General features: G+C 32.1%; 1 protein-coding gene across 2 annotated transcripts; it reads right to left on the reverse strand.

The window, feature by feature from the left end:
• Nucleotides 1-971: 971 nt before the first annotated feature.
• LOC112016191 (OVARIAN TUMOR DOMAIN-containing deubiquitinating enzyme 12) lies at nucleotides 972-6,500 on the reverse strand. Of its 2 annotated transcripts, XM_024048716.2 has the most exons (9): nucleotides 6,225-6,498; nucleotides 5,674-5,747; nucleotides 4,496-4,550; nucleotides 4,333-4,407; nucleotides 2,808-2,881; nucleotides 2,569-2,617; nucleotides 2,047-2,131; nucleotides 1,302-1,358; nucleotides 972-1,190 (listed from the first exon to the last, which is right to left on the reverse strand). In XM_024048716.2, exons 1-9 carry the CDS (start codon nucleotides 6,399-6,401, stop codon nucleotides 1,144-1,146), a joined length of 693 nt encoding a protein of 230 aa, XP_023904484.1. In that variant the 5' UTR covers nucleotides 6,402-6,498; the 3' UTR covers nucleotides 972-1,143. The 2 variants fall into 2 exon arrangements, 1 of the variants encoding a protein (XP_023904484.1); XR_010630215.1 differs by lacking the exon at nucleotides 972-1,190 and having other exon boundaries at nucleotides 2,047-2,160; nucleotides 6,225-6,500.
• Nucleotides 6,501-10,757: the final 4,257 nt, after the last annotated feature.

The following is a 10,757-nucleotide window of genomic DNA, read 5'->3' on the forward strand; positions in this document are numbered from 1 at the left end:
ATGTATTTATATATATTATTTAAGTATAGACCATGACAATAATATCCTCGACATATTAATCGTCAACAAATCCCAAAGCATTCCAACTCAAAAATTGATTTTGGAAAATGTTAAAAATATAAACTTTTTCTATTAAAAAAAAAGTTTACAAATTGTTGATGTGGTAAGGGAGTGTATTTTATTTTTTTTGGAAGAAGAAGGAGAAAATGAGCAGTTACTAGAAAGTAAAAAAGTTATATAAATGATAGGCCCAAATGAGATCGAAAACCAGTAAGAATTTTCCAACTCAGTTTGTAAAATAGTTTATAGCTATAGCATATTTCCTCATTCATTTGATTCAAGGACTTGCTATTTCTAAGTGTAGTGTAAACTGACCATACACTAGGAAAATATATGTAGAATTGTCATAATAGGAAAATGGTATGGTTTATCTTCAAAAGAAAATGAGCAACCATACGGTCCACAAGGTTCATCAGATCAATGAAGTCATCAGCTTAACAAGACTCCTATGATTTATACAGAGATTAATTGATGTTAATACCAAAAAGCCATAATTCCATGTATAAGCCACCATAAAGACAGCCAAACCCAGTTTGAAAAGCTCAAGAAGACTGAAAGGTTTAAGGGCAGTGCCACAGAATTTTACATAAATGTTCCCATGTCGTACGGATTTGAAATTCTTTCACCTTGGAATAACTTTCCACTGTTTTCTTTATAACTTTTAAGCTGAGATAGCAATAAAAGATATTAAGAAAAAGATTTTTACATTGTCATAGTCAAAATAGATTAACTGCACATTTCTTTAGGATAAATCAGTCTGATTTCGTTGAAACAAATAAAAGAATCCATCTTAGAAAAAAGAAAATTACAAAACTCGCTGTTTAAGATTTATAGTAGTAAAACTGTTACAGACATAATTACAAACAAAAAACAAAAAATAATAATAATAAACGAAAAAAATGAGTTAAAAATTACATCAAGATAACAATACGCACTGTATAAAATTTATAGTAGTAAAACTGTTATTAACATAACTACACCCAAAAAAAAAAAATTAATTAAATGGGATGAAAAAGTTGGAAAATATGCACAATAATCTCTCAAAATCCTGAATGCTATACCAGAATGAACAATCTGCTTCACCTAGAACAACCAGTGTTTCTTCTTAGGCTTTGGGTGAGGGGGAGCATCTGCAAAGCAACAAGTAATTCAAAAAATTATAAAACTATTCGATATTCCTTGATAACCCAATAACTTTGAAGTTCACTGCTAGAAATTCAGGTCTTAAAGGCAATACACACCTCGAATCTCATATAGTGAATTGTAATGAACCTCAGACCAGAAACTTAACCACAACTCTGCACCATTTTGTTTAAAGAAAATGGAAACTGTTAGAATATGAAATTTGTAAGGAATAATACTTCTAAAATAAAAAAATAAAAAGAAAAGAAATTTGTAATGAATACTGAAAGTTACTCTATATCTTAAATGACCATTTCTGGAGATAAAGCTTGTCCCCATACCCTAACCTATTGAGTTACATTCTTCCTTTCCACCTAAATACTGAGGTACATAAAAAAATTTTGCCAGAAGTGCGTGTTCATAAAATAGAAGGCCTGCTATTGTAACTCATTTGAGACAAATTTTCTTTGCTCAGATACTTGTAAAAAAGTAATTGCCTATTAATGTTGATTCCAGGAGCAATTTAGAGAAAGAAGTCAATTGTTAAAGTTCTAATTCTGAAAAACAAAAGAACTACTATACCCTACACATAGAGGGCACTTGGAACTTAATTAAAATAAATAAAAAATAAAAAATCTAAAACATGCAATTTCAATGACCCACATGGCAAATAGTTCAGAAAAAGTAATGGCTATAGAAGAGTTAGACAAACAGGATTTATTTGGAGATATTGCTGTGTGGTGGCCAGCAACTTTAGGAATCTTAAAATACAATGCACGCATGCACACACACAGTTTTCATATGATGTAATTTTTAAGCAACAGAATAAAATCATATGGTGATGATGGTATTTTTATGTCTTACCTCGTTTAGGCGCCTGGGATCTAGGTATGATCTCAATAAAACAAGTATCTCTGAATGATGTCAAAAGGCATATCTTTGCTGCAAACTGCATGTTAATAGGCAACTGTTTATTACCTGCTGATGTTGAAGTACATGAAATGACGGTACACAATAAAAGTTAACACCAGTGCACCCAAAAAAAAAAAAGAGAAGCTTGACAGTGCATTGTGTCAATTCTGTTGAAACCAGGGGCAGTCCTAGGTGAACCCCATAATCTATAAGGACACTCTCATGAAAGTATATAAATAGCCTCCCCAAGGTCACAAAATTTTTCAATATGGCACTCCAAAATGACACATTTTTATTTTACCTTTGTTCCATCCTAAAATTTGCAACACATAATAACTCTACAAACACAAAATATTACTACCCCCCCACTAAAGGTATGAATTATGATGCAGCCATGAAATAGTAATACTACCTAAATCTTCTACCAAAAAAAAAAATTTACAGCTTATGATGCTTTAGGAAAAAATACCAGACCTTATCAGCTGCTGCTTGTAAGGTAATATGGTCCCCCCACTCACCAGATCTGCATAATTCAATATATCAGAAAGTGAAGATAGAAATCTTTTCTACCAGCAACTTGATTAAGTACTACTAGACCACAGCATAAACACATCCATAAATTTAAATGCTTACTACACCAAACAATGGAAGAAACGACCTTTAACCAAAATACTTTTCCATGTATACCAAAAAAAAAAAAAAAAAAAACTCACTTTGCCATTTTCTTGTAATAACGTTTGTACTTCATTGGGACATAGCCTTCATATAAAGTACGGTAGTCTTTAAGCTGTAACAGGAAAAAGTAGCGCAACATAAGCAAACATGAATTAACCACTCATGACTATCTATTTCAATAAAACGACCACTGTTAAGACAGATAGAGGAATTTGTAACCATTCACATCTTATATTTATTACATGGTGCATTTGTGACAAGTGACAACTACAGTCCCCCTGTACCAAAACAGCATAAGAAAGGTGGTGTGACTTCAACAAGTATCTATTAAAAAATGTGAAAGCAACCACCATGTTTAGTTCCAAAAATTATCAAATGTCTCTACAAATTTAATCCAAAAAGTTTGAAATCTTGGAATAGGAAAGTAACACACACCCAATGGGCTTTGAAACCACCTCCTCACCTTGTTTTTATAAGGGGGTGGAGGTGCACAACTTGAGTTAAAGTTCATTGGCATTATAAAAAATTTGTTCTCAGGACGGATCATATTGATTCCCATCTAGTTGGGACCTGCCCATGAGTTGGAAAATTTAAATATTTTCTTACACATTTTGGAATCTAAAATTGATGAGGAAAAAGTAAATGAGTGCAATAGATCCCATATAAGAGTGGTAAACCCAAATCCATACAAAAACTAGGGAGGTGTGACAATCCCTATAAATAAGGTGGCAGTATAACCTTTTCTGTTAGTGTTTGAGAACTGAAAAACAAAAGTTTGTCTAGTGTATGAGCTAGAGTGAGAGCACCATTGAATGTATTTAGGTCTTCGGTCTGAGAATGTTAGTTTATGAGTTTTAGAGTTGAAATTTTGTAATCCTTATCGTAGATGGTGGATTTACCAAGGACATAAGCAATTGGCAGAACCTTGTTAAAAATATGCGGCTTGTAATATTGCTACTTTTGTTGTTTTGTGTGCTAATCATAATACATCCTTCTCCAAGTTTGTGTTAGAGGTGGTGGTGTTTCCTATTAGTTGAGACCAGTGTACTTTCCATTGTCAGAGGCAGAGGTAATTAGGGATAAATGCTGATTGTGGCGGCCATGGTAGATCGCCGATGGTTATGTAGTGGTAATGACAAGTCATGGCAGGAGGTGGTGATAAGCAATGCCAGTGGTAATAGTGACAGAATGTTGACAAAGGAAAATGGAGATGGCGGTAATGAATGTTACTGGAGATTGTGGTGTGTGGTGGTGATGGCCTACGGATAGGAAATGAGGAAGGAAGTGGTAGCACTGATATCAACCACACCAATTTTGGTATTGTTCTAGGATAACAGCAAGAGTAGTGGTATTAACAGCAACGGTGGCAGAGGTATTAAAATCAACAATAAAGTAATGATGGTGACCATGTCAGTAATATTCAGTTTTTCATTTTAGTTGTTCATTCTCCCTTCTCTAGAAGTCTTGTTATAAGGTAATGAATTAGAATCTCATCGAATGAAGTTCTAGTTATTCATCTGTCAATCAATCTCCCATGCATTTGGCCTTTCAAATCAACCCTACCTGTTTCACAATATCCTTCCGAACATGCTTGTGATACTCAGGTGACTTGTACATCTGGTCTGAAAGTGCACGAAACTGCAATATAAGGGAAACATCAATAATAATAAATAAATAAAAACAGAAAAGAAAAAAAATGGCATTTCTTGAGTATCATTGCACATGCCTGACAGTTTCCATCCCCAGAAACCTTCACTTCATATAAACCATAGATGTTCAGCCTGAGAGAAAAAGAGAAGAATTTTACTTAATACTAAACCAAGATTGCACAACATCTCACAAGACCTCCCTATCAATAATTTCCAGCATAAGCTTAGATACTCCAAAGGCCATATCTTCACGTTCACACAACAAAAAAGACCCAGAATCAAGAATATATTAATTGGTTGACTCAATATGAATACTTAGAAAGGGAAAACAAATCACAATTTACGTTTCTGTATATGAACAATTTCAAGGATGAACTTAATGAAATTCTCACCCAGATAATAACATCTAACCCGTCTTGAAAAATAACATGATATGAATCTTAGAGATATAAATTCATACTCGCTAATATTAAAATAAAAACTAACATGACTTAGAGCTACACACACACACACACACACACACACACACACATTGAAATTTTTAGAGGTTTGACACAAAAAAAAAGAGCTGCACCTCCCCCCTTCCAAAAGAGCTGGCCCCCCAAGGTCACAACAAATATTTAGGGATTTTTTTTTTTCAAAGTTAAAATGAAACTTTTCTCTCAGAGAAAGAGAGATGCCCCCTCCCCCCCCACCCCCCTCTCTCCCTCCCCTCTTCTTTTTTTCTCGCTAAATCAACTAACGCCTTTGGTGCCAAAGAGCTAATGAATTTTTTTTTGAAAATTTAGTAATTATATTGAAAAGGAGTTTGCTTTCACTACAAAGATGATAACAGGTAAATTTTGTGCTATGACAAATCATCGTTAAGCACAACTTTGAAAGGAGATGTTAACTTCTTTTTTGGATATTAAATTCACATATTTATAGCAAACTAGACAATATATGTATATTTATTAGAGTTTTGGAAGATTATAAATCCTTTTCAGGCATTAATTTGCAAATGTATACGGCAAAGTTGAAATCTTTTTATACACTGTATGAGTTATGACTTACGAGCAACTTAATTAATGTTTAAGCACTTAAATCAATGCTCACTCATGTGAGTGAACAAGCATGCCACTAAATATTAAAGTGTCATTTTGCATACTACTACTAGTACTATTTTCCAGCAATAAAATCTATTCAACACTTTTACAAGATTCCCCTTCAAGATATCTGTAGACAAATTTTTTAACTGTCAAGTGTAAAAGCATACCTCTGGAGGAGCCGTTGGTGATCCAAACTTGCATCATTAAAGTCAGGGATGAAGGTATTTATTCGTGGGACATGCTGGAATTTCAAGAAGTTAAAAGCAAAGAAAAATTTGTAAGGGAATTTTATTTCATTGAATAAGAAGTGCTCCACATCAAAGAAGCAATGAATAATCAAAGAAGTCGAGGATTTATTCTACGACAATCAGATCATGTAAAACATGATGCAGGATAATAATTTTTTGAGAATAAATTATCATATCTAACCAAAGTCCATAAGATTAGAAGGGAGGGGGGGAATTAAGCAGAAAAATATAAGAGAATACATTGAATTGAAAATGACAAAACAAAGGAAATAAATCTTCTCCATCAAACTCTTTTTTTATTTATTTAATTTCTATAGGAATTATGAAAAAGATTTTGAATTCAATACTGAACTAAGCTCTAGATACACATCCACAAAAAGATAACTGAATATAATTTATACTTAAATAACTAAAATTAAAAGCCTAGTTACAATATAACAAGAAAAGAAAAAATGTTAAAGTATTCTTACAGGAATAGATGCCAAACTGGAAAGGCGTCTACCCACTGCACCATCTAACTTAGCATACTCTTCAGATAGCACAGCAGCAATCATCCGGTCATCCTCAACATCCTGCTGACTGCTCATTGAAGTTGAACTAGAACTTTCACCCACACTGTGAGTTCCATTCTGAGCTCCGTTCCACATAATGTATCTCAGAAACTACTAATAACTTCCTCACGTGAAATCAGAGACTAAAAGAATCCTCTGCTGCTGAACTGCCAGAGTTAAAAGCTTATCACTGTTACAAACACTTCAAACACCATAATGGAATGCAAAGTGCCAACAGAAACCAAGTACAAGGTTTCCAACTGTACCATCTAACTTGGCAAATAGTCAAGTACCATATCGGAACACAAAGTACAAGTTTTGACAAAGATATTTTCTCAGAATTTATATGTTTGTACAAAAATAGGGAAACCAAGGTATGTTTAACCGGCTATTGTTACAAATTGATCTAACAAATTATGTAAGTTAATTACTAACATCTCATATAACACCATGCCTATTCATATCATAAGCGCGTTGTTATATTGGCAAACGCTCTCCACTTCTCACCGTCGCCGATGATGGTGAATTTATACGCTTTCCAAACTTTTCAGCTTCGGAAGACACTTCTTTTATACCAAAAATTTTGGCATATCCTCACAATAGGGCCGAGTCAAATCGGTTTGGGTTTGACCCAACCCAATCGAATACGGATTGGAAAATTAAGATGCACTGTTATCTGTAAATATTATCTGAATTAGAAAATTATAAAGGATGAAAAAGAATAAAATAAAATTAAGTAAATCGTGTTTGGATGTTTTAAAATTAATGAATGAAAAGTAAAGTCCCGTTTGGTTTTTGTTAGGTGTACTTTTTTTTTTTTTTTGTACTCATTTTTTGTTTCCAACTCTTTTGTTTTTTTTTTTTTTTTTTTTTTTTTTTTTTTTTTTTTTTGCATCAATTTTCTGCTATTGTCTTCCCTAATTTTTTTTTTTTTTCCCTTGACTACCCACAATGGATACAAACACAGAGGAAGCCTTTAGCAGTTATTACACCTGCTAAAAATCAATTCCCTCCTACAATCTAGACCAAGTCAGAGCAGATAAGCCAGAAAACAAACAATACACAACCATGGATCCACTATCAAATTTCGGCAAACTCACCACCTTAAACATCTCAAATCCACCATCAGATATGCCTACAAAAAGTTGTTGTTGATCTATATTATCTAGGAATGAGTTTTAAAGCAATGAGGCTTTTTCTTAATTTTAAATGTTAAAATTTTTCATTCATCCCAATCAAAGGCTTTTCAATTTTCAGAAAATGTTAAAATTTTCTATTCATCCAAATTTAAGGTTTAGTGGTCATTTTTCAATCACCGAAAATAGACAGTAGGATAGATTGTTTATATACCCTTATCTTAAATTTGAGAAATGCAATACTAGAAAAATATAATGTATCGGCATTTTTGTTGTTGTTATTGTTATTGTTATTGTTATTGTTGTTGTTGTTGACTTTCATGTAGTAATCTTTGCTTACAAAACCGACTCAATATAATTCGACACCTAAGGCAATGATTCTAAAATTATTTTTTTAATATTTAACTAGTAATTTTACATCTCTATATAGTATGTAAATGCTTCTCTCTTCTTGATATTCAAAATTTTTAATCAAGTTTTTGTTGTAAAAATTTTTTAACTTTTCATTTTAAGCTAATAATATGGCTAATTCAATAAATCTAAAGTACTAGTTTATCAATTATGATTTAAAAAATTTATGTCTACAAAAACAAATGTTGTGGTGGGGCATTTTTCTTAAAACTAGAATGAGACTTTATTTAAAACAAAACAAAAACAATTATGTACTCACAAGATAGGACCTTTGTTTATTGAGATAAAGTTTTATTTTCTTCTTGGTTGGTGAGAGAAGGAGGGGGGGGGGGGGGTGAGACGCTAGGTCTAGGTCTTGAGGGGCATTTATAACCACTTACCAAATTTCACATTTTCATTGAAAAATTGTTCCAAAAGAAAATCATGCTGATTGTGCTAATAGTCCAACATAAATCCTATTACTCGTGACTATGAAGGTGTAGACACTAAATTTTGCACCTATGATTTTGCCACAATCTCACACTGGGGAATATTCTCACATAACCAAGACAAAGAAATATTATTACTCCTCATTCTAGAAGACACTACACTTAGAAGTTTCTTGAGTTCAGCTGAAGTAAGAGAATCATTGACAGAATTCGAACTAGGCTATTTCTGGCAAAGTTGTAGAGAATCGAAGTTCCCTTCAATTTTCCCGGTCTCTCATAGAAGGATAATTTAAATTTTTAGTAGGTGAATTGTGCTAATGCTTACCACACCACCGGAAACTCTGAAGTAGTTATATGTATTCCAATATTATGAACTCTAAAGGACACATTGCGATACATATACCTCTATCCCCAAGAATAAGTGTTGTTTCCTAATTGAATTGCACCTAGAGTGTTAGTGATGCAATTGTCATGCTAGACAATTAAAAAAATTAGGAGGTTTTTTTAGCCATAACACATCAATGGTTTACAAACAAAAATTCATGCTAACAGGCGTAAAGAGTCATGCTAGGTGCAAAGGGCTCTTTCCTTCGAATTTCTTTAAAATTGTTTGCACAAAGATTATGAATAATATTATCACAAAAGTGGATAAAACATATTTCAATTTTTTTTTTTTTTAAATCTTATGAAAAGAAAAACCACATTTATTAGCAATGGCTCGTGCAGTTACCATATGCAAAGATCACATAAACCTAACTAATATGTTAATTATTGATTTTATTGCTCAAGTCATTGATGTCACCATCAAAATTTGGGAGGAAGATAGAATGAGAGATAAAAAAGTACTTCATATGTCCAGCTTATTAATTTTCATATGGCTTCATTATGATTACATGCAACCACATCTGTTCAATCAATATTCATTCACATTATATGTAGTAGAAGCTTTCCAAAACCAAATTCGAGAATCATTGATTAGTTTGACTAAAGATTTTATTTATTTGATCACTTTATTTCATATGTGACTAATATTTCATATCTGATAATGAGTAAATTTTTCTATTATTTTTTTAATGTTTATACATATGTTGTGTTTCTCTCGTATTAATTGTTATCCAGGTTCCAAACACTTGGGTATAATGCTTGAAGTTGCCTTTATCTTTCCTCTCACCTAAATAGTGCTAATGATATGGTTATCAGAAACCCTTCATTGGGCTATAGAAGAAGCCAAGATCATTTTTATTTTTAATTTAAGTTTATAATTTTGTATTTATTATGGTGATTGTTCTTAATCTAGAGTCTAAATGTATCCTAATTTATATTTTATTGTGCATGAATATATTTTTTGATATTGTTATTGTTATTTTTTATTTTTTAGAATTATAATTATTATAACAAGCTTATAATTTAAATAAAATTGAAAAAAAAAAAACATTTTGATGATGTTTGTGTTGGATATATTGCAGAAAACTAATTTATATTTCTAATTATGGAAACATTAACACAAACATATGCTATAGATAATAACAACAACATAATGATAAAAGAAAAATACAAGGAAGAAATTTGTAAATAAATAAAAATAGAATTACTCATAAATCGGATGTATAAGAATGAATTATGCAAATTCTGATCAAGACTTGTATTTAACGCAGTCTTCTTTAGATAGATTTTGCCAACCATAATTGGCTGGTTGAGACTCCTGAATGTTTATCTCCCATGACACAACAATTAGAAGAAGCATAACAATCCAAATGCTACAATCTCTTTGTCTCTCTTTGATTATGAACATGAAATGCAAAACTAAAACAACAATATATGATAAATGATGGACTCTCTATTTATAATGGTGCCACATGAACAAACACATTGTTTCATTAAAAAAAAAGTATTGAGCAGTAAACAGACACTATAAACATAAAATTCTCAAGTTTGAAAATCAAACAATATTTGAAAGTGCTTCACAAATATAAATTTTTATTTATAAAATAATGTGTACAATTCTCTATTTTTGATTATTTACAATAGAGTAATCATCTGATTATATCTTCTTGTAATCTTGGCTCGAACACAGGATCTTTTTCACTCTGATTGGAAGATAGATCAAATGACTTTCACAACAAATCTCTAGCTTTGAGCTTGTTAAAGATTTGTTATTTTTCAAGTTCTGCGAGCCCTCTTCAAGTTCTTTGAAGATTCTTCAGGGCTCGAATTCTTTGAAGATTCTTTGAATGTGAAGGTTTTTGTGAAAGTTCTTCAAGACTTTAGAGGTTTATTCTATTGAAGTTTATGGAGGCTTTTAAGTTTGATTCTAATGGAACTTTGAGTCATGGAAGAAGGATTCAAATGAATTTCTTCGAATGTTCTTTGGGTGTTCTTAAGGCAAAACTTCTCCAAAATTTTTCATGTCTTAAAAAACTGGTGGAGAATGAGAGGAGAGGGGGGGGGGGGGGGGCCCCCTCTACTTCAAGGGGTTT

Source organism: Quercus suber, unplaced genomic scaffold (assembly GCF_002906115.3).
Source record: "Quercus suber isolate HL8 unplaced genomic scaffold, Cork oak 2.0 scaffold_141, whole genome shotgun sequence".
Classification (NCBI taxonomy): domain Eukaryota; kingdom Viridiplantae; phylum Streptophyta; class Magnoliopsida; order Fagales; family Fagaceae; genus Quercus; species Quercus suber.